At 42.6% G+C, this 25,510-nt stretch overlaps 1 protein-coding gene across 1 annotated transcript in view; it reads right to left on the reverse strand.

Annotated features, from left to right (window-relative positions):
- The window catches only part of LOC124803167 (lipase 3-like), a 171,323-nt gene that overhangs the window by 44,755 nt on the left and 101,058 nt on the right, over positions 1-25,510 (reverse strand). The window contains exon 5 of the mRNA XM_047264349.1: positions 19,657-19,812. Within this exon, the coding sequence (XP_047120305.1) occupies positions 19,657-19,812 (156 nt within the window). The remainder of the gene's footprint in view (positions 1-19,656; positions 19,813-25,510) is intronic.

The raw sequence follows: 25,510 nt of genomic DNA on the forward strand, positions 1-25,510 counted from the left end.
TAGAGTCAGATGTATTTCGCAATGATATCAGTGACTGCAGTTTTGGTACTGGAAGGCTAAACTCTTTGAAGGAAGGGTGATGGGTGGTGAAAGAGAGTGAAATAAATAACGTATAAAATGCACATTCGACCCATCAGCTGTTTTTATTTTAAACCCAAATATCTACCACTTTCGCTCTTGGACTATTTTTACGGATGAGAATTAAAATGTTTTAAGCAACCATATTGTATTAGTCATTACTTAGAAAATGTAGTGCTTGGAATGAATGTAAACATGTGACACAGTACTATAAAACCAAACATACGAATACTAAGTGTGTACATAGCAGTACTCAAGAGTAGATCAGGACTGTGAAATAGACAACAATGATGACCCCGTTTTATTGGGAGGCAAACATGCATTGGAAATTGGACTGTCTGGGTAGAGAGCGGATGAGAAGCTGTCAGCAGGGCGAACTCGACTGTCACAGAGTAAAATAAAAGTTATATTTCGCATCTCAGAACGTGCCATGATATACTTCCAGTTTTTAACCAGGCGGAGGCAGGCGAGCTATCTGACCTGCAATAGAGCTAAAACACAAGGGAGCAAGACTATGCAGAAGCTGAATGAGTTAATGGAAATAGTGCTGGATTGAGCTGCGTCTTCGAACTCTGTACTCTTGGACTTTGGTCCAGCGATTCAGCACTCATGGAGTAGCGCGTGTACCTGGCTAGAATACGTGAAGACAGAACGTCACATATTAAGTGGAAACGCGGAAAATATATAAGATTGTTATTAACTTCTAGTGATCCATGTTCAGACGGAGAGCTGGAATTGTAAAGCAGTAGTCAAAGGGCGGAAAGTATTCATATCACGTACGGTCATGGGCCGAAAGAAATGCAGAGTGATTGGGGAGATATGGCGAGAGATGGACCGTTACAGAAAGACAGAGGTAGAGGTGGAATAGAAATGGATGAGACATTAATGACCTCAATTTGATTTTGGTGTAGTATCAAGTAGTCCTTAGCGCTAAAAGTCATGTAACAAGATAAAATAGCTATTCTTTTATTCTACATCGTGATTATACCTTTGTTTTGTTTCTGGCAAACAACATTTAGTTGGTGGGATGAGGGAAGCAAAGAATCTCAGGGGCAGAATGGGAGAATACCTAATGCGGTAAACCATACAGTAACACTGTTAGGCAAAGCCAAGCGCGATTGGTAAACCCCGTGGTTCTGTCGGCGTCATCCTCATCCACATTCTCAGTGAAATGTACTCAAACCCTTTAATGCAAGGGCATGTGATACGACTGTGCTCAGACATACCAACTCATAATTTAACTACAGTTAAATTTGCCCAGGTGTGCAGCACTTCGATACGGCAATCCCCTACATAGTAATTCCGCGCTGTTTTCGATTACTGTTCTATCACATAACACATTAATTCGCTGTTTTAGGACGAAAATTGAAATAAATTATCAAACGGTCGATCGGGAAAAACCGCATTTTTCAGTAGGAGGTATCTACGTGAAGCTGTTTGCTACTGTCGTCCCACCGTCTGACTACACTTCTTTTGTTTTTTTCCCAACCTCATTGTCCACCTGAGCCGGTAAACAGCGGAAGCTAATTACTGGCTCACCGGTCACGCAACTGCCTCTCTTCAACATGCTTCATCGGTAAATAAGGCTTCGGACGCTCCTGCGATTCCCGAACTGCAGTGTAGAGCGCGTCACGGAAGAGGAGACGCGTAATGCATCAGCATGTCACCTTTGTTCTGGTTCCTTAAACGCGTTTTCCAAAAGAGTCTTTTTGGAATGCGTCACTGATTCGTTACATGCTTGCCATTAACCTCACTTTTTACGCCTTCTTTCTGTGGAGTTATATTAAAGATAGTGTGTATGAACGAAAGCACGGGATCTGACTGATCTGATGCTACAGTCACCATTTGTAAGGGTCTGCTATAGCGAACATTGCAAGAGATTTGACACAAAGTCAACATGTATTCAGGAAGTATATCTCTCGTGAAACACAACTAGTTCTTTATTCGCACGAAATAATGAGTACTATCGACTGCGGATATCAAATTGATTCAGTATTTCCAGATTTCCTGAAGGCTTTTGAAGTCGTTCCTCACAAGGGACATCTCACCAAATTACATGCGTATGGAGTATCGATTTACTTGTGCGACTGCATTCGTGATTTTCCGTCAGAAGAATCACAATATTAACCGATGGAAAATCATCGAGTAAAACAGAAGTGATATCCTCCGATCCCCAAGGAAGTGTTATAGTTATATTGCTGTCCATAATCTATATAAACCATTTATGGGACAATCTGAGCAGCCGTCCTAGATTCCCAGGTAGATGTCGTGTTTCTTGACTTTTGCAAGGCGTTTGATACAGTTCCCCACAGTCGTTTAATGAACAAAATAAGAGCATATGGACTGTCAGACCAATTGTGTGATTGGATTGAAGAGTTCCTAGATAACAGAACGCAGCATGTCATTCTCAATGGAGAGAAGTCTTCCGAAGTAAGAGTGATTTCAGGTATGCCACAGGGGAGTGTCGTAGAACCGTTGCCATCCATAATATATACAAATGACCTTGTGGATAACATCTGAAGTTAAAGAGGCTTTTGTGGATGATGCTGTAGTATATCGAGAGGTTGTAACAATGGAAAATTGTACTTAAATGCAGTAGGATCTGCAACGAATTGTCACATGGTGCAGGGAATGGTACTTGTATCTCAATGTAGACAAGTGTAGTGTGCTGCAAATACATAGAAAGAAAGATCCTTTATCATTTAGCCACAATATAGCAGGTCAGCAACTGGAAGCAGTTAATTCCATAAATTATCTGAGAGAGTGATTTAAAATGGAATGACCATATAAAATTAATCGTCGGTAAAGCAGATGCCAGACTGAGATTCATTGGAAGAATACTAGGGAAATTCAGCCCGGAAACAAAGGAAGTATACTTGTTCGTCCACTGCTTGAATACTGCTCACGGGTGTAGGATCCGTACCAGATAGGGTTGATAGAAGAGATAGAGAAGATCCAACTGAGAGCAGCGCGCTTCGTTACAGGATCATTTAGTAATCGCGAAAGCGTTACGGAGATGATAAACTCCAGTGGAAGACTCTGCAAGGGAGACGCTCAGTAGCTCGGTACGGGCTTTTGTTGAAGTTTCGAGAACATACCTTCACCGAGGAGTCAAGCAGTATATTGCTCCCTCCTACATATATCTCGCGAAGAGACCATGAGGATAAAATCAGAGAGATTAGAGCCCACACAGAGGCATACCGACAATCTTTCTTTCCACGAACAATACGAGACTGGAATAGAAGGGAGAACCGATAGAGGTACTCAAGGTACCCTCAGCAACGGCTTGCGGAGTATGGATGTAGCTGTAGATGTAGATGTAGATGATGCTGTTGTTTACCGTTTAGTAAGTCATCAGATCAAAAGCAATCGCAAAACAAACTTACAGACGATATCTGTTTGGTGCAAAAACTGGCAGTTTTTTATGAATAAGAAAGAGTGTGACATGAGTACGAGAAGAAATCCGTTATATTTCAGTTGCACGATGAATCACTTATATTTAAACGCTGTCAATTCCACTAAACACTTAGGAATTACAGTTATGAGCAACTTATAATGGAACGCTCACATAGACGATATTGTGGGGAAGGCAAAGCAAAGACCGTGTTTTACTGTCAGAAGACTCACAAGATGACACAAGTCTACTGAAAAGACTGTCTCCCCTGCGCTTCTTCGACCTCTGCTAGAGGATGCAGTATGGTATCTTTACCAGACGGTATTGCCGGAGGACATCGAAAAGATTCAAAGATGGACAGCTCGTTTTCTATTATCGTGAAGTAGAGTGTGGCGGGTATGATAAGCGAGTTGGGGTGGCACTCATTAAAACAAAGGCATTTTCCGTTCCCGCGAGATGCTTTCACGAAATTTCCGCCACCAACTTTCTCGAGAATGTGAAAATATTCTCACGAACCTGCGTAGGGAGGAATGATCATCGCAGTAAAATAAAATAAAAGAAATCAGAGATGGCACAGAACGATTCAAGTATTCATTTTTCCCTCCCTCTGTCAGAGGCTTGGACAGTTTAAAGGAAGATAGTACTAAGTACTTACACCAACAGCGATTGTCAAATAAACTGGAGAGCGCAGAGAGAACAGCAAAAGATAAAAATGAGTGTATAAAGGTTTTCTCTGCCTCGTGATGACTGGGTGTTGTGTGATGTCCTTAGGTTAGTCAGGTTTAAGTAGTTCTAAGTTCTAGGGGACTGATAACCATAGATGTTAAGTCCCATAGTGCTCAGAGCCATTTGAACCATTTTTTATAATAAAGAAGGCCATAGATGAAACAGCGAAAGAAGCCGTTGGAACATAGGTGAAGAAAATGAAACCAGTTTGGTGGGATGCAGAAAGAGCAGACATGGTTGAAAGGATAAAAATAAACTTATTTGACATTCCTAAATATGAATGACAGTCAAAGTAGAGCTAGATATAGGACACTAAACAGAGAAGTAAAAAGAGAAGTGATACCACGTAAAAAAGGCATGGGAAGAAATATGTGATTATGTAAGAAGGATGGTTGGTGGAGCTCGTAGTGCTAAGGCCCGAAGAACAATCAAGTCAATACGAGCGTCAGCTAGTGAATTGTTACATCATAAAGTTCTTAAACACTGCTATGAAATTATATGAAAATAACGCAGTGAGAATAAGCGCTTGGATTAGTTGGACAGAAGAATTCGATGTGAAGTATTGTCTGCGGCAATGATGTGGGCTGTCACCAACACTCCTTAAGCTGCATCTAGGAGAAATTCATCTGACTTGGCATAGAAAAAGCCAAGTTATGAGGGTGACAGTAGACGGCAGCAAGATATTTAGCCCGTATTTTGCAGATGACCAGATTGCAAGGGTAAAATATGAAGACGATCTGCGGTGTAAACGAAGAACGCTTAAACAAGAAGACAATAAGGCCGGTCTGAAGATGAACATGAAGAAATTTGAGTACTTGGCTGTTGGAACGGAAAAAGTAAATAATTTGGAGGTAGATGGAGAAGTAATTGTAGGTGTGGGAAATGCAAAATATTTTTGGGTATTATTTAACGAGCAGGGCACAAGCAATGCTGGAATCGCTAGTAGGTTTAACAACGGCGCTGTAAGAAGGGCTTTGAACTCTATTCTGTGGAACAAAAAGATAAGATGAACAACGAAGAAGGGAATGTGTAAGACTAGAGTCAAGAGTCTAGTTTTGTGTGGGGCAGAAGTCTGGGACGTTACCAGAAGAACTAAGAATAAACTGCTTGCCACTGAGATGAATTTCTTAAGATGAAACACAAATTATTACTAGGATGGATAGGATAAGAAATGACGTAATCCGGCAAGGGATGAAAATGGATAGAAACATCTGTGAAGACATCCAACAAAAACAGCTGATGTGGTTTGGCCATTTGAATAAGGCGAATGAATACGATACTACAATGAATACCGTCCAAGCGGAAGAATAGGGGTCACCAACGACGCAACTGACAAAATGATGTGGAGGAGGCAGTGGAGGAAAGGAATATGAACGGCGAGAAAAGTGAAGACAGAAGAAGAAGGCTACTGGGGGCGGAGGAGTGGCGCCAGCCGTAGATAATCCACAAGAAGAAGAAGAAGAAGAAGAAGAAGAAGAAGGTATCCTGTATCACCACGCCAGATGCTGGCCACGTATAGCTGGCAAATGCAGTTCCGTTCGGAGACCCCACACGTGGATAGGTCCATCGCGATGCTGTATGCAGAAATGAAACTCGCTTGATAAAGAGGACTCGGTGCCATTTTTTCCTATGTCAAATGTTGTTGGGTGTCTCTCTCGCTGCTGTTGACGTGTTGACGGAAGTCGCAGCAACTGTCACTGTTCTGAGAGTGTGTGCTGCTTAAAACGATGCCACAGTGTCCCTAAAGGTGAGTGCCTGGTAGCAAACAAGCACATCTCGTGCCGTGGTGTGGCTGCACGGCCGAGGAAACCTTATGTCTATCCTCTCGGACGCCAGGCGCTTCGGTCCGTAGAGATCGCGCACGACATTTAGTAGGCTATCGTGAGTGTATCGATTCCTTATTAACATCACAGTCGTAGGATCCTGGCCAATATAGAGAAGATATAAACCGCAGTGTCTAATTTGCTAGTGCTAGTAGAGATTTCTGCTTCTTCCACGGGACGTAACACAGTCTTATCAGAAAACAATCTTCATTCAAGTGCTGTTTTGACTGTAATCTTTCCTTGTACACAGAATATAAACGTCATTACTTCTACCAAATTTTTGCGATTCTGCTGAAATTTTTTTATCCATGCTTTTAGTACACTTCACCTCAGTCTGACGTTTGTTGTATGCCGCCTCATGGTGTTTCGGTTTTAGTGGCCAGTAGTCCTATTTAAGTTTTTTCTTCCACTTAATACACCTCCGTTTGGGCATCATAGCTGCATCTAGCATATGAAGGCGATATAACATCTAAATCTACAGTTACATTGCTACAGTGCAGTTCATACTTAGGTGCCTTTCTGTTCGCCAATCTTCCAGAAAATATGGAGAATATAAACTTTACATTCCGCCAAGTTCATTTCCGTAATCTGTCCCTCTTTTAATCCTGACATCGTGAATTTTTAAATTGGTCTTTTGCGTCAAGATTCGATAATCAATAATTAATTTCAATCCTCTTGTATGTAAATTTATGTATATTCTTCTGAGCAAAGGATGTATTTTCCACTCGTAATTCATACTGTTGTATGATGGCGTTCTTTTAGAACTTACAAACTGCGTTTACGTCCAATACGATATAAGTAAGCCCCTTCAATGATAGAAAAGATAGTTTTGTGCTCGTTCATTAAAAACATGTATGGACTGACATCGTCTAGTACCCTTAATCTATTGTATAATGTCTGCATGTTGGGTGAATGGGGAACAAGCAGAGATGTGAAACTTGTGGTAGAACGGAAGGACACAGGAAGCTCACACATTCCTTCGGACAATAGGACGGGACAGTAGCTTCCGGCGCTAATCCCGGGACCCGTCCATTAGCTGCACAACTGCCAAACGGAAACATGTGTCCGGCAAGTAGGCGTAAGAAAACGGCCTGGTGAGCCAAAAACACATGGCAGCAGGTATTCGCGTACTTTCCTACGGAAATAGAAAGAACTTCCAGAAACTTCGATCTGGATTATAAACTGTGATTGGTCGGCGTTCAGAAACGAGCGCCTTCCGGAAAGATGATTCGCCAACTTTAAGGGGGAGAAAAGACTTTGAGGAGTGAAAAGTTGAGAGAGGTAAAAAGTGAGTGGTTGCGGGGTCGTAGAGCAGAAGAGTCGTCTTGGAGGTCCATGGAAGTCGACTGACGTCTTCGGCTGTAATTTTGGTGAAGTACAATTTTGCTATTATCTCGCTGAGGCGAGAAGTTCTGTGGTAATAGCTTCTGATCATTACGGTGATCTTCCTTGTGCACCGGCGTGTAGGAAAGTGAATTTACATTGGTGAATTACGTATTCCACTCCTTTCTGCACTGTTTCACACTGCTCATTGAAATAGTAATTCCTTCTTGCTGTTTAGCACAACGGGGGATGTCAGTTACTTCGCGCCTAATCGCAGATCGCGAGCACATTATAGGGCAGAGCCAGACAGTTTAAGGACCAGTATTAATACAGGGAGACTCTGAGATTTGTAATCATTATTTTGTTTCCTTAAATTGTTTTTTTGATGAATAGATGTGTTAAAATCAAGCCATTTATCCTTTAGTAGATACTACACTCATGCTCATAAATTAAGGATAATGCTGATACATGGTGAAACAACGCTCTGGTGGGCGGTTTGCGGGTTTAAATCACCTCGGGGTATGACCATGCGGTTCATTTCACCTGCGGTCGTCACGCAGTGGCGCTGGCAGCAGTCCACATATGCACAGGTGTGTTCGTACATGTCAGAGTACGCTGCAGCAAGTAAGTGTCCAGACGTTTTCAGACGTGCTAACGGTGACTGTGTGTTGAAAATGGCTCAAAGAACACATATTGATGACGTTATGAGGGGTAGAATACTAGGGCGACTGGAGGCTGGTTAAACACAGCAGGTCGTAGCACGGGGCCTCCGTGTGCCACAAAGTGTGATCTCAAGATTATGGCAACGATTCCAGTAGACAGGAAACGTGTCCAAGCGCTACAGTACGGGAAGTCCACAGTGTACAACACCACAAGAAGACTGATATCTCACCATCAGTGCCCGCAGACGGCCATGGAGTACTGCAGGTAGCCTTGATCGGGACCTTACCGCAGCCGCTGGAACAGTTGTCTCCAGACATACGGTCCACAGACCACTGAACAGACATGGTTTATTCGCCCGGAGATTTGCAAGGTGCATTCCACTGACCCCTGGTCACAGGAGAGCCCGTAAAGCCTTGTGTCAGGAACACAGTACATCGTCATAGGAAGAGTGGTCCCAGGTTATGTTCACGGACGAGTCCAGGTATAGTCTGAACAGTGATCCTCGCCGGGTTTTCATCTGACGTGAACCAGGAACCAGATAGTAACCTCTTAATGTCCTTGAAAGGGACATGTATGGAAGTCGTGGTTTTATGGTTTGGGGTGGGATTATGATTGGTGCATGTACACCCCTGCATGTCTTTGACAGAGGAACTGTAACAGGTCAGGTGTAATAGGACTTCATTTTGCACCAGTATGTCCGCCTTTTCAGAGGTGCAGTGGGTCTCACCTTCTTCCTGATGAATGATAACGCACGGCCCCACCGAGCTGCCATCGTGGAGGAGTACCTTGACACAAAAGATAGCAGGCGAATGGAGTGGCCTGCCTATTCTCCAGACCTAAACCATCGAGCACGTCTGGGATACTCTCGGTCGACGTAACGCTGCACGTCTTCAAACCCCTACGACACTTCAGGAGCTCCGACAGCCACTGGTGCAAGAATGGGAGGCTATACCCCAGCAGCTGCTCGACCACCTGATCCAGAGTATGCCAACCCGTTGTGCGGCCTGTGTACATGTGCATGGTGATCGTATACCATATTGATATCTGCGTACACGCGCAGGAAACAGTGGCGTTTTGTAGCACATGTGTTTCGGGACGGTTTTCTCAACTTATCGTCAATACCGTGGACTTACAGATCTGTGTCGTGTGTGTTCCCTAAGCGCCTGTGCTAGTAGCGCCAGTTTTGTGTAGTGCCACGTTGTGTGGCACCACATTCTGCAATTATCCTTAATTTATATAATTAATGAGAATAACGTTCTCCTACTGGGGAACGTATGTGTGTCAGGGCGATTTCAGTAGCGTTAAAATATCCATTCCACAAATTATCACTTGTACGTGCTCATGGCAAGTCTCCTCCATCAATAGCCAGTAGAAGAAGTGGAGGTTCGTTATATTGTTCCAATACATGCACCAACCTTTCCAAACTCTCATTCGTAACATACTCCCCATACATTCCAATACCATTCTACTCCTCTCTTTCCCTATTCAGCTGTTAAAATCTCCTGTCAATGTCAGTTGATGGCCACTTACAAAGGCTTCTATAGTCTCTATAAGCATATGTGCAAACTCTTCTTTTTTTACTTCCAACGACGTCTTCAATAGGGACAAACACTCCCACTATCACTACATTCATGGCTCTACTTCTCAGATTGAGCTTTATCAACCTTTCAGTAACTGCTTCCCAAGAGGTTACGTACTTTGACCGCCATTTGTTTAGAATGATGGATACTCCTGCTCTCACCCTACTGCTTTTGTCCACTCCTCCAAAATAACGCGCGCGAACTCAAGCAGATATTCACAACCAGTACCTTTCTTTTTTGTTTCGGAAAGTACAGCTTCAGCATTGTTATGGTGCCTCATATGTATTAGAACTTCTTGTTGTTTATTACGCATGTCGCATACATTTCAAATATGAAAATGCAAAGGCCACTGGGTACGAAACACGATGACCTTTGCTCCGCATTGCGGGTAATTTGGACAGTAGCCGACGTGTTAAGGCCGTTGGCTGTGTCCTGTCTTAGGTATTTCTCAGACGTTACCTCAGAATGAGTCTGCATGAAGACGTGCCATCGTGGCCAACTTCGACACAGAAGGTACACAACTGACATCCTTTGGCTCGCACGTCCTGAAGATTTCTCGTCCACTGACGACACCTGGTCGTGGGCTGTTGACGGACTGGCATGCCAACACTCGCCAGCAGCTGAGACTGATGGACTCTGGCATACTGCTGAAAAAGCATGCGATGACGTACACGTGTCTGTCACCCAGCCCAGTTCGATTTGATGGCCAGCTGGTTCACAGTTGTAGTTATTATCGGAGGTGGAAACTCCATGTTCGCAACCATCATGCCCCCAAATCGACCACAAATTTCAAACATATACTTTTCTTTTCTCCACTGCTTATATCCTCGGTAGTACGGGGACATTATTGTCAGGATATGGCAAATTTTAATTTATTGTTTAACTCTGAGCCCGGGTGCCCTTGCTGATGCCACAGTCGTCAATGTAACCCAGAGTTATCCTCACAAGGCAAGTGTTTGTCATCGCACAGCTCGCCACACGTGGTGTCCTTCGTGGGTGCTGCACGTCCTGAAACGACCTACCTGTATCCCGCGGAACGTAGCCTGGCTCCTCGTAGTGATATGCGACCTTAGCGCTTTCCATGGGCGGTTCCCGGCTGCTTTTGACGTGTAAATCACACTATTTATTTACGAAAATGGACGTTTCTAATACAGCTGCGTTAGCGACTGCCGAAGAAGAGATCTGAGACACATATTAGTGGAAGCTATTGGGTAATTTAGTGGAATCTCCATCCCAATTTCAACTTTAAATGGAACTTAGTGAAAGTATAGTCTTTAATGTCAATTTGTGCATGCATAATATTTCACACTATCGATACTGCGTTGACTACCATCACTCGAAGTAACATACTTCATCAGGTATACATTTAAAGATCGAGATTCGTTTCGCAATTTCATTTGAAATGATGTGATTTTTTCGAAACTGCTCACCACCACTAAAAAGGATATTAGTGGCAAACTCCAAACATGAAGCAGTCCATAAAACCCAGAGACAGGTATATATATTTTACAGAAAATTTTATAATAGCAAAAACTTCCAGTACCCAACTTGTGTGTACTGACTGGCATAGACTGGCAGAAACGTCAATATTTCCGGCCACTGGGCAAACATTGCAGTCGTTGGACTGTGCAACAAGGACTGCATGAAATACATTATTTATAATAAACACCATCGACTTCTGATGATAATCGTTCTATTTATTTAATAAGGAAGACCCAGAAACCGTTAGAAAAGATAAGGTGAAAAAAAACTTGAAAGAAGGAAAGAGAGGCACGTAACAGTCAGTTGCCGTCCCATTACCTTTTCTTATTCTTGAAAATCTATATTTCGGCTACAGATAGCCATATTCAGTGCATTTTCGTTATATTTCTACGGACTCGTGGCAGTACATGTCACCATATGTTCTTACAGCTGTATATGCAGAAGGACAGCCATTCCATCGATTGTCGTTTCGTTTTGGGCTCAAAATGGTGAACTCAGGTTTCATCACCTGTCACAATCCGGGCCAAGAAGGCCTTCCACCCAGCTCAGAACGTTGCAACAAATCAAGACAAATATTTTTTCTGTGCTATTTGTGATCCACCGTTAGACACCGTAGGACCCATCTTGCACATGCTTTTGAATATCCAAGAGTGCGGATAATTGCATCCACACTTCCTTTGCTGATTGACGGATGCAGCACCAACTGCCGGGTCGTAATGTGTCTGTCCTCGAGAATGAAAACACCAGCACGCTGCAACACGTAAGGTGTGACAGCCGTGGATGGCCTCCCCGACCGCTGCAAACCGTGGACCTCCAGCGAACCAACTTCTGATGACCTCACCCTCCGTGCCCAGCGACTAACTGTAATTCTGTCGACAGCAGATGCTCCATAGACTTTGCACAGGCGCTTGTGAATATTCCCCTCAGTTTCTTCCTCTGCAGTGAGAAATTCAATGATGACAGACGCCATTTTGAGACTGTCCTGCAGCTACGCTGTCTGTCGGAAGTGACGGAAACTTGGCGCACTCACTCAGAAGACGTCAAATAATACATATATAATGTTTCGCATTCGTAGCATTGTTTTAGGGTGAGAAAAAAAATGCAGTGCACTACTTTCTAGGCAACCCTCGTACTAAATTTTGATTTTGACTTAAAATCGTTGTCGCACCTCATTGGCCACGTTCGTCTCCACGGGACAAACATCTGACGCGCCACATTGATTATTTCACGTTCCACAGTGTAGAGAAACCTCAGATTCCCCGCTGTGACGTCACCAGCTGCTCGTCCATGGGCGTTTCCACGTCCCGTGAGAGGACAGCTTAACGTAGGGAAGTCGTGAGCGCCGTCTGTCTATGATGATTCGTGTAAAATTTGTCTTGTGTGTTGTTCATGCACAGATCCTCTGAGGCTCACGTTGCGGAACAACGCAAAAGTGGCTTAAACGAGCCCACTATCATCAATCCTCTGCACGCAGTCGATCCGATCCTGGTTTGCATTCTTGTCTCACGAGTTAGCGCGCTACATGTTATACTATACGACGAGATGCTGTGTTACATACGCTGCGCGGAGTGGCCGTGCGTATTGAGGCTGTCAGTTAATTCATTTATCCGTTTCTAAGCAGTTTTTGGACTACTGCAGTTCCTGTCTGTAGCTTGGAGACGATAATTTCGTGAGATATTTAGTATTTGTTACAGGGACTGCACGGGACTGCACGGCAAAGGTTCGAGTCCTCCCTCGGGCATGTGTTTGTTTATTGTTCTTAGCAAACGTTAGTTTAAGTAATGTGTAAGTCTAGGAATCGATGACCTCAGCAGTTTGGTCCCTTAGGAACTCACACAAATTTGAACATTTTTTGTATTACATACACACAATATGTAAAATTTAGCTATTTTCTACCCATCACGGTGTAGCAAATTTAATGGCCAGCAGCGTATGTGTACCGTTTTGTGACAAACTTCAAATATCTGACTTCTCATTTTAGCTGTGTATCGCTGCCTAGTACTGTGTGCAGAGGGGTGTGGGCAGAACTGCGCATCACTTGGCCCCCTTAGGAGTCGATATTCCTTCTTTCTTTTTTACCAAATTTCATCGAAATCGGTTCAGCGCTTTACAGGTGGACATATAACAGCCACGGTTACTTTCGGATTTATAATATTAGTGTGGATTTTGGCAGCCAGTACGCTTGGAAAGCCAGTACATTAGTTAAGCAGTCAGATGGATATCCTAGGGCTGTAGCTGTGCGTTTTGTGCTGATAAATTATTTCAAGGGGATTTTTATGTTAGGCTCACCCGAGTCGAACTATATCAGAACAATTACGATGGTGGATAGCTTCGTAGCGTTTTTCCAGAAGTTTAAAAGTCTGTGTCATGTATATCTGTCGTGTTTATTAGACAGCAATAATATTTTCTCCTTTACGATTTACGTCTGCCCACGCTGGGGTATCTATTCCAAAAAAAAAAAAAAAAAAAAAAAAAGTTCAAATGTGTGAAATCTTATGGGACTTAACAGCTAAGGTCATCAGTCCCTAAGCTTACACACTACTTAATTTAAATTATCCTAAGGACAAACACACACACCCACGCCCGCGGGAGGACTCGAACCTCCGCCGGGACCAGCCGCGTGGTCCATAACTGCATATCTATTCCATTGCGTGACTGTAGAAATAACGCGCTTGTGAGGCGAAGAATTCGCCGAGCCACGTTCGGAGCGCGTTTTGATCCCGAAAGGAAGTTCCTTGAACTTTCTTTGATAGTGCGCGGAAAAGGAAAAAATCTGAGGGCACAATATCAGGTGAACAGGGTGGGTGGGGAGTGACTTCCAAATCCAGCTCCTATGTAGTGTTTCTTAAGAAGCTAACAGAATGCGGGCGCGCGTTATCGTGAAGTAGCATCACTTTACGTCTTCCTGGTGGTTGTTCTGCGGATGCGTCTGCAAGACGTCTCCGTTGTTGACAGTAGATGTCAGCATTGTGGTTACACCTTGGGGAAGCAATTCGTAGTACACCACACCACCGCTTTTCCATCACATGCATAATATTATCTTTCGTGGATGCGCGCGGGCCATTGTACGGTGAGCTGTTACTTTGTTTGGGCTCAATCATTCCTCTATCACCCAGTAAAATTACAGGATAGGGATGGTTGCTGTTGTTCGATGAGTAAGCAGAGATGAACGTATCGCCACCCTCTGATTTTTGTGACGTTGGCTTATACCACAGGTTCCCCGCCCCCTCCCCCACCTTACCATTAACTATAGCTCGTAACTACAATGTAGAATGAACGACTTCATTTAACACTTTTATTTTTAAAAAGATTGAGGGTGAATGATGTTTAGTTTGTGTGTTTGTGTGTGTGTGTGTGTGTGTGTGTGTGTGTGTGTGTGTGTTAGAATGGAATTCATGGTGCATCACAAGAGCTACCTAAAAATTCTTCTCAGATAAGAAAGCTATCTAATCACAGTGAGGGCAGACAGTTTTTGCAAAAGATACTTATTCTCCCGCATTACTCCTCTCCTTCGTGGCACTTACTTGACCTGCACACTCCAGCCCCATTTAAAATAACCGAATTGAAATGTGTGCACTATACTTACCGTTCGTAAAGCACTTGATTACCACACGCCTTACTTCTGAACTGGCAGAAATTGGACGATTTCAGGCAGTTAATGTTTGCGTCTGATCACAGCCATTAATAGTAATAGTAATAATAATAATAATAATAATAATAATAACAGTAACAATGTGTAAACCACTAGAGTAGCCCTTCTCTAGTTACTGAAGGGTCGTGCTGTCAATTAAATCATTTATCTGTTTCAAAGCAGTTTTTGGACTACTGCAGATGCTATCTATATCTTGGAGAAGATAATTTCATGAGATATTTAGTATTTGTAACATATATGCGTTACCTTTACAATCAACGATGTACGGGACAAAGCAAAACATATGTGTGCAGTGGTTGGAGTATGTGAGGAACCTGTAACCTACATCGCATTAATGCTATTAATTGAGAAAAAAAGTTATTATTGATAACTTATATAGCCTGTATTAGAATCTTACAAAACTGTGATAACAGTAACGATTTTTTGAAAATAATTCAGTTTCATGACTGAAATAGAATCGTATTGTTTCGTTTTCACCCCTCAGAAAATTTAATTTTTACCCCCCCAGGTTGGAAACCTCTGGCTTAGAGCATGCGATACTCATACACACAATTTCTGAACCTTCGCCGTTGCATGCAAACGTCGCACGGTGGTGAAATGAACACAGCTCATCACATTTGTCAGTTCCCGAGTACATTAACGTGGATCATTTTGGGTCAATGCGTTTAAAAGATTTTCATCAAACCCCGAAGGTCTTGCTGAGCGTGGAAAGTCATTAATCTCAAAAAGATCCATCTTCAAACGAAAAAATCCATTTTCTTGCCGTGCTCTGTCCAAAGGTATTATTTCTCTACACGGTGCAAATGTTCCTGGTTCTCTCCGCTTCTCTTACCTCTTCAGTGAACTCAAACAGAAAAATATGTCGGAAATGTTCCGATGTCTCCATTTGGCACTCCACTTTCTAGCGTCCAGAGCTTCACTTACTATATTCAAATGACAAAATGTCAATACGTAAACTCAAACAGCAACAGTGAACTACAGATAAAAAATGGCAATCGATAAATAGACCTGTAGCAACCACAATACCAAAATGCAAAACAAAAATTCTACGAACTTAACGCACCAACCTAATGCAATCGTGAAAGTTGGGCTCAGGTTACTGACCTTAATTTCCAACCTGTCAGAAAAGGGAATCTCTAGACAGAGGCCAAAAATACCAAAAATTTTGTATGGAATTGCGACCAAGTTTACAGAATGAAATACGTTATTTAAATTCGCAGCAGCATAAGATTCTGATTTTGATGTGTAACGCGGCAGGTCAATATCATTTCACCAATCTGTATGAGCTCAGTTTATTTCATCAATGAAAGCTGGCAGCATGAAAATTTTGTTCTAGGTTGATTGTTCTCATTTAAGAAAGCGATTTCCGGTACAGTCCGTGTTTGCTATCCAGTTGCGACAGAAAAACTTGCCTCAAGTCACGAGTAGCAAACATCTGTGACGCTCCCAGGGACAGGTGGGGTTGGTCACCTTAGGTAATTCTAAAGTGGTAGTTTCCCGGTATACATCATTATTTCCAGCCGAAGGAGCGCCTAAACTCTGAAGTGCCCACCTCAGTTGTTGTAAGTATATACTTCTATGGGCAGTAACAAGAACACCGCCTTTTCATTTCGCTTGCAACATGAGGAATTTCTTCTCGCCTCCAGCGTATCGCCCATCCTACTAAGACACTGTGTGTGCTGTGTCCAACAATAAAAAAGACTGTTCAGGCTCGGTACTAAGCTGATAACTGTAATATTCGTATTTGTAGGACATTTTAGCACCTTCCCCTCTGTTTTAAGATAACACTTTCACGTTCCTCATATTGGCAACAAGCACGCTGTCGTCCCTCTAAAAGAGTTTCTGACACGTGTTCAGCTAAGAAAGGTGAACATAGAAATCTTTTAATCATTTGCTTTCTGGCTTTCATCCTGTGCTGACCGTGCACTCTGAAAATGTAAGTTTCGGTTTCACAGAAACGCTGTTACCAAGAGGTGTTTCTTATATGTCAGAGCGCGTGTTCCGAGCATCTCGCATTTAATTTATTCGTTTGTGCATCTAGAAAGCGGAGTTTTTTGTGTTATTTCTCTCTTTAATTTTGAAAATGCAAGCTGGCCAGATGAGAAGCGCTTATTTTTTTCATTTCTTGCAATCTTCCTAACGACTTCAAAGTCCCTCATAATTAGCTTCAGTTTCTCGTATTAGTTTTCTGTTTCTAGGAGTAACATTCCAGTAAGATTTCATGTTGGTTTTTAAAACTGAACGGAAGTTTGCCAATTGTGAAATATACTTCCATTTGTGAAACCTATTTCCTACAACTTCTTCCGTGGTTAGGTGACCCTTATTTAACAGACATAACTAGTTGCTGATGTTTTCGGAGTGATGGTTGAAAGGTCTCTGTTGGATTCTCTTCATGTTTGATTTCTTAAATCTGTTGTCATTTATGGAAGAAATTCCTCTTCTAAATTTACTGTGGCGTTTCTGACTATCTGGGAGGAGACTGAGTAGTGGAACGTGTTACTTTTACACATAAACAAGAACGATCAGTCACACTACTACACTTTAAAACACAGTTTATATGTAATTCATGTCACACAGTCTCATATGGAACCCACATCCGCTTTCTTTTATATACTGTATATGATAAGATACTGTCATCCCCCTTCCCTTCTGTGTGAGAGGATGAATGAGCAAATGTGTTTCTAGTTGCATGCTTGAGGGTAGCAGACAAGCCTGTTTGCTAGAGAAAAGTAGGACCAACGTCGGAACAGGTAGCTACGCTTTCTAAAGGCAGAGAGGTTTCCATTCTTAGCATGGTCCTGGCCGTCCGTTGTCATGTTGGTATAGGAAGCTGCCCCTCTGGCCACTTCCGTTTGTATCTGTGAGCCACCCTCAGGAAGCACACTCGGTAGGAGCGCAGGGAGTCTGTCCGTGGCGAACGTCTGAAGTGGTAAGATCTCCGGCAAAGCGCGTGTCTGCTAAGTCCGTAGGACAATGGATTTCTTAAGTTCAGCCTAACTGAAAATTTAATCACCTTTATTTCAGGTTTAGCTCTAAAATATCTAATGTTATCTTAAATTGCAGCGCATTGTAATTCTCGTGTGAAGTTCAGATTATTTTCCGGTAGTTGTTTTGTCACTACTTTATGAGTAAAGTGGAACCACGTGTGGATCAGTAACTCTAACTAAGATCAATCTTAAATGCGAATGCTTGTGTGATTATAACGTCTCGTCTTGACAATATTTTTCAACATAGCAACTTTTCTTTATGTTCAACCCATATGGGGTGTACTTTGCGAGACCAGTACCACGTGCTTATATAACTGTTTGACCCGTCAGGTTAACAGTAAGACGTTAGTAACCAGTTCGAGGTCTTTCTTTTGTAAATTGCTTTTCGATCTAATTTATTTTAATTATCAAAATTATTGTGGAGTTACACTCTTTGTGTAAACCAAGTTGACCACGTGAAGCATGTGGTGTAATCATCAAAGTACCCCTCAGCTATTCTTTTCGCGAAGATTTCACAAAGAGTTAATATGAATTTAGTATACCAGTGTGTGGTAATTACATGACGGACAGGATTGTGCTACGAACGTAATTTCTTTGGGTGAAAATTTGAATCTGTTGGTAGTGGTTAATTTTCCGTTGCATATGTTTCAATGTTCTTTGTGTGTTGTTTTATGAATGCAGTGTTGTATGCAGACTCCCAATCTTGGCTCTATATTTGATGTGTTCCGTAAGATTAAAAACTCACATTTTCACAGTCCGAAACAAGGCACCAGCTCAGTTATAACTCACGTTTAATATGCTGAAATTTCAATGATCAATCTTAAAATAAATTTCCAAATATAAACTGATTTCTTTCTTTTTATTTAAATTCTCTTATATATATATATATATATATATATATATATATATATATATATATATATATATATATTACCGGTTGTTGTATGACTATTAAAAGATTATAATTAATGTTAGTCTGTTTGGGAATTTGGTAAACCTAGACTAGACACCTGGTGAAATAGTTGCTTAGTGATGGAAGATTAACTTCCCCAGACAGCTTACAGCTTTTAACCCGCTTTTACTGTCAAGCAGTACCGCTTTCATAGCAAAATTAAAGTAACAAACTTACATGGTGTTTCCACGTCCATAGTGGCCAAATAATGAGTGTGTGAGTGTAATTATATATAATAAACAAATGAGTTAAATCAAGTGACGACTGGCTAGCGCTCGCACGTTTTATAACGGAGTTATAAATCAGTTAGTATTAAAAATTAGTTTCAGAAGTCTGCCACAGCTGAAAGTCATTCGAATCAGATTTCAATGAATTTGAAGCCATTTAGACTATTTTTGGACCGTGACTGTCCCAAGAAATATGTAAAGGTATTTTTAAATTACCGCTACCAGTCACAAACTTTGTCAGTTATTAGAGTACTTATTTATTTAGCGACATGTTTCGAGGGTTAAATCTCATCTTCAGGCTAGATGGCATTACAAAAACAACTTTACATTAAGGTCATACTCATTCTACAGAACTGTTTGTGATCGTGTTTCCAAGTTACTGCTACGTTAGTGACAATTTGTGAACAGTAACCAAGAGAGCCACGGAAATGGATACACCGCAACACATCACAAGGAGACTGCCAAGCCAGAAGAACAAAGATGACCACAGCATTTACGAAAATATTATGTAATATCAGTATGACGTTAATGTAAAGTTGTTTTTGTAGTGCCATTTAGCCTGAAGATGAGGTTTAACCCTCGAAACATGTCGCTAAATAAATAAGTAATCTAATAGTTGACAAATTTGTGACTGGGAGCGGTAATTTAAAAAACTTTACAGATTTCAGTGGGTAAGCTCGCGAGGAGAGAACAGTGGTAATGAGTGAGGACAAAACGCGCAGCAGTAGGGGGAGGAGAGAGACGTATTGAGAGGGAGAGTGAGACAGACCATGTTGAGGTTGGCGGTGTATCCGGCGACGGTGTCGAGGAAGCGGGCGCACAGTGCTCGCCCCACGATCGGCGACCGGCACAGCGCAGACATCCGCGACCGCACCGCCCCCGCGTCCGGAGGGAATGCCCACACGCCGCCCATACGTGACGCCGTCTGGAAAGCAAGCGGGCCGTCCGTCATCTCCGAAACACTCTGTGTACCCACAGGGCTCTGACAATATTAAACAGTACCTCTGATGTTTGATAATGGTAGAAAGTAAAGAAATGAATTAAAATTTGTGCCACAGTCGGGACTTGAATCCAGGTCTCTTGCTTACTAGGCAGATATGCTAAATATTATATCACCACAGCGTATGGCTACCACGCTGTGCTGACTACCGTAATCCAATGGTCTGTGCTGAAGATGTGAATTGAAGTTTCTGTTAGGGAGGGCATTCGACTACGGTGGTCCATGCAGCTGTGTTAGTCACACACTGCGGTGGCGTAATGGTTAGCACATCTGTTTAGTAGGCACGAAACCCAGGGTCAAAGTCCAGTTAAGGTACAAACTTTAATTTGTTTCTTCAGCTTCTATCATTATCGAAGATAAAGTTGAGACTCATCTCTCTCAAGGAAAATATAATTCTATCAGATCAATAGACCACCTCTTCAGTTGTTAAGAACCCTTTTAATTTCCATTGTCAGTTACGTTCATCGAATATCTTGAGGTTATATGTATGTAATATATTGCAGGCATTCTTTGATATAAATTGAAACGGGTCTGCAGGCCGCTGTGGACGAGCGGTTCTAGGAGCTTCAGTCTAGAACCGCGCGACTGTTACGGTCATAGGTTCGAATCCTGCCTCGGGCATGGATGTGTGTGATGATGTCTTTAGGTTAGTTAGGATTAAGTAGTTTTCTAGGGGACCTCAGATGTTAAGTTCCATACTGCTCAGAACCATCTGAACCATTTTTTGAAACGGGTCTGTCATTGTCCCCCTGTTTCATTAACTCCTCTTTCCGGGTGTTTATCAGTAGCAGGAATGAGCTGATATTCTTCGTCCATTCTGTAAACGAGAATGGGAAACTGGGGAATGGCCACAAGACTGGTCGACTTCTCTATTCATCCCCTTGCACAATAAATGGTCAATCGTGGACTGCACCAACAACCGAACTATTGTTTTGGATACAGATTCCTCCTTTTATACAAAAGACTGTTTCTTCCTGTTACTCAAACTGGTTTCGGCACCTCTGTACCACCATCAGTGGGCGCCGAATCACGTTCGGGTAACAAGAAAAAACAGTGTTTTGCATAAAAGATGGGACGTATATCCCATAATTTTAACTGCAAACGCAGTAAAAGTACAAGAGCTCTAAGTCCAAAACATGAATATACCGAACTATCGCTCAAATATCCCACGCCAACGAAACATTGTCTGTAGCGGTACATTCAGCCTCAGATATTCACAGAACGGATAGATTTTGCTGAACGAAAGGAAACTCGTGAATAGATGCTACGAGGGGCGTTTGAAAAGTCTGTGCAAAAATAAAAACTACTTACGTGTTTGGGGTGAACCTTTCTTATTTTTGGACATAGCCTCCTTTTACACTTATACACTTCGTCCAACGCTGTTCTAATGAGTTGAACCCTTCCGAATTATAGAAATTGTCCAAGTCTGCAAAATAGCTATTAGTTGCTGCAATCACCTCCTCGTTTGAATAAAATCTTTCTCCCGCCAGCCATTTCTTCAAACTGGGGAACAAATAGTAGTCCGAGGGAGCGAAGTCTGGAGAATAGGGGGGATGCGAACGAGTTGGAATTCCAATTCCAATAATTTTGCGACCGCAACTGCTGAGGTGTGTGCTGGTGCATTGTCGTGATGGAGAAGGACTTTTTTGAGGTCCCAATCGCCGGCGTTTTTCTTGCAACTCGGTCTTAAAATGGTCCAATAACGATGAATAATATGCACCTGTAATAGTTGTACCTTTTTCCAGATAGTCGATGACGATTATCCCTTGCGAATCCCAAAAGACAGTCGCCGTAACCTTTCCGGCCTAAGGAATGGTCTTCGCCATTTTTGGTACAGATTCTCCCTTTTAACCAATTGTTTAGATTGTTGTTTGGTCTCAGGAATATAGTAATGTATCCATGTTTCATCCACAGTGACAAAACGACGCTTAAAGTCCTGCGGTTTCTTCCTGAATAGCTGCAAACCATCATTGCAACACTACACACGATTCCGTTTTTGGTCAAGCGTGAACTCGCGCGGAACCCATCTTGCGGATAGCTTTCTCATGTCCAAATGTTTACGCAAAATACTATGTACCCGTTCATTCGAGATGCCCACAGCACTAGCAATCTCACGCACCTTAACTATTCTGTCATCCAACACCATATCATGGATTTTATCAATGATTTCTGGAGTCGTAACATCCAAAGGCCGTCCAGAACGTTCAGCATCACTTATGCCCATATGGCCACACCGAAAATTTTGAAACCACTTATAAATTGTTCTAAGCGAGGGTGCAGAGTCACCTTAATGTTTATCAAGCTTCTCTTTGGTCTCCTGAGGTGTTTTGCCTTTCATAAAGTAATGTTGAAACACCACACGAAATTCTTTTTCGTCCATTTTTTTGTTTTGAAATTCACTCGACTTCCTTGATTCACACGAATGCCAAACCCAAAGAAATAGACCAATATGGATGAAACTTGGCGTGCATTCTTTCCAGAGATGCTACTAACTAAACATGACCTCGATACCCGCCGGTGGTGCCAGCTCTCTGACTTTGCACGGACTTTTCAAACGCCCCTCGTGCGACAAATATTGGTAACTGAGAATTCACGAGTGTTGCAAGTTCCCGCGTTTATCTGCTTCCTTGGCTGTAGGAATGGGACAGGATTTGGTGAAAGCTGACACAGAGAAAGGGGATATAAAATACTGCAAAAGCTAAAGACATTTGGGAACAATAATAAATAATTCCGTTACATGTGATATAGATATTTGTTGAGCAATAGCAACGGAAAACAGAGTTACTAAAGCTTTGCATGGTGTAATAATGAACAAAAATAATCGGCAGTGCCGTAAAAAAAGAGTATTTCACAGTGTTCTTTATGGAGCTGAGATGTGGCCTCAGACAAGGATATTAGGGAGAAAATTAGAACGGTGGAAATGGACTATATGAGAAGATGTCCGCTCTTAATGAGGCAAGATAGAATACGAAATGAGGATGTATAGAGGCCAATGGAGATAATGTAATAATAAAAACTTTGGGCAACAGGGTGCACATACAGAGAATACCTAACCATTGGTGTCCAATGAAAATTTTGAACTGGGAGGCGTCTCAGAAGAAGAAGGAGAGGAAGGCCCGCCCTAAGATGGAAAAAATACACACAGAAAGCAATGAAGCTGATTAGCCTGGAGTTGAATGGTTTTCACTTTGCCAAGTCTCTTTCTTTGATTTTAGCTCAGTTAAGATAGGACACCGACCGTGCTTCATGACGCTGGCCACGTTCAACACGCAGTCAATTTCCTGTCTTTGACGACGCAGTCCGATGCTGCAGTCTCAAGTGAGCTTAGTCACAAAATCTTAATAATGACAGATCGTACAGATCGTTAACATGCCTACTGTACAGATTTTCACGTATAAGGGAGGTCTAATCGACACACAGGTTTGGTGCTGCCCAAAGGTGACTAAACCAGAATCATCCTCTCTCATGGCCGCTCAGGTTCATTCTAGTCCCTCGAGGCTGAGTTATAAAGCATATGCGTTGCTACGGAAGGGCATATTTTGTATGCACCCGGTGCTCGCAGTAATTGCATCACGCTTAGCGGAATCAGTTGTCGTAATCAGTTCACATATGTGAGAGCTATTAAATGACGTGTTTCGACAATTATTGACTTTTGGTTGCTAAGATGTCACACTCTTTACTTTTACAGGCCTTAATCTAATATGGCGAACAGTCAGGATCATTAAGAAAGGCACAATTTGAACAAGTTTTACGCTGAGCCTCATGATGGAATACTAACAAGTACAAATGTCTCTAAAGCATAGTGGGGAACAACCAAGACGAAGGGAGTTAGCTACACATCGAGTCTGTGCACAAGCATATGATAAGCAACGCTTTGTGCTCGCGGACGTATTATTTGGTTGGCTCACATCGGTTTAGGTCTTCAACATTGCGCTGCAGATGATTCTTACTATTCTGTCATGGAGCTCAACCATAAAGAAACTGTTGTCATTTTTACCAAGGTTCTAGACGTCCGTCACCTGAAAATGATCAATGATCATATCCAGTAGTAGAAATAAAACCATTTCTCAGCAGCAGCTGAGGCGACTTTTTCTATGTATAGTAAAGTATTAGGAGCGATGGAACGCAATGCGGAATATAAATAAAATTAGCTCCGAAATCTCTCGTAAATGCCAGACCGAAGTGAAATGGACGAGCAAAATCATAAACAGAGTAAAAAATACGATTTAAATTGCTCGTCGTCGGCACTCACAACTACACTACTGGCCATTAAAATTGCTACACCAAGAAGAAATGCAGATGATAAACGGTTATTCATTCGACAAATATATTATACTACAACTGACATGTGATTACATTTTCACGCAATTTGGGGGCATAGATCCTGAGAAATCAGTACCCAGAACAACCACCTCTGCCCGTAACAACGGCCTTGATACGCCTGGGCATTGAGTCAAACAGAGCTTGGATGGCGTATACAGGTACAGCTGCCCATGCAGCTTCAACACGATACCACAGTTCATCAAGAAAAGTGACTGGCGTATTGTGACGAGCCAGTTGCTCGGCCACCATTGACCAGACGTTTTCAGTTGGTGAGAGATCTGGAGAATGTGCTGGCCATGGCAGCAGTCGAACATTTTCTGTATCCAGAAAGGCCCGTACAGGACCTGCAACATGCGGTCGTGCATTGTCCTGCTGAAATGTAGGGTTTCGCAGGGATTGAATGAAGGATAGAGCCACGGGTCGTAAAACATCTGAAATGTAACGTCCACTGTTCAAAGTGCCATCAATGCGAACAAGATGTGACCGAGACGTGTAACCAATGGCACCCCATACCATCACGCTGGGTGCTACGCCAGTATGGCGATGACGAATACACACTTCCAATGTGCGTTCACCATGATGTCGCCAAACACGGGTGCGATCATCATGATGCTGTAAACAAAACTTGGATTCATCCGAAAAAATTACGTTTTCCCATTCGTGCACCCAGCTTCGTCGTCGAGTACACCATCGCAGGCGCTCCTGTCTGTGATGCAGCGTCAAGGGTAACCGCAGCCATGGTCTCCGAGCTGATACTAATTGCTGCTGCAAGCGTCGTCGAACTGTTCGTGCAGATGGTTTTTGTCTTGCAAACGTCCCCATCTGTTGACTCAGGGATCGAGACGTGGCTGCACGATCCGTTACAGCCATGCGGATAAGATGCCTGTCATCTCGACTGCTAGTGATACGAGGCCGTTGGGATCCAGCACGGCCTTCCGTATTACCCTCCTGAACCCACCGATTCCATATTCTGCTTACAGTCATTGGATCTCGACCAACGCGATACGATAAACCGCAATCGCGATAGGCTACAATCCGTCCTTTATGAAAGTCGGAAACGTGATGGCACGCATTTCTCCTCCTTACACGAGGCATCACAACAACGTTTCACCAGGCAACGCCGGTCAACTACTGTTTGTGAATGAGAAATCGGTTGGAAACTTTCCTCATGTCAGCACGTTGTAAGTGTCGCCACCGGTGCCAACCTTGTGTTAATTCTCTGAAAAGCTAATCATCTTCTTCCTGTCGGTTAAATTTCGCGTCTGTATGTAGCATGCCATCTTCGTGGTGTAGCAATTTT

Source organism: Schistocerca piceifrons, chromosome 6 (assembly GCF_021461385.2).
Source record: "Schistocerca piceifrons isolate TAMUIC-IGC-003096 chromosome 6, iqSchPice1.1, whole genome shotgun sequence".
Taxonomy (NCBI): Eukaryota; Metazoa; Arthropoda; class Insecta; order Orthoptera; family Acrididae; genus Schistocerca; species Schistocerca piceifrons.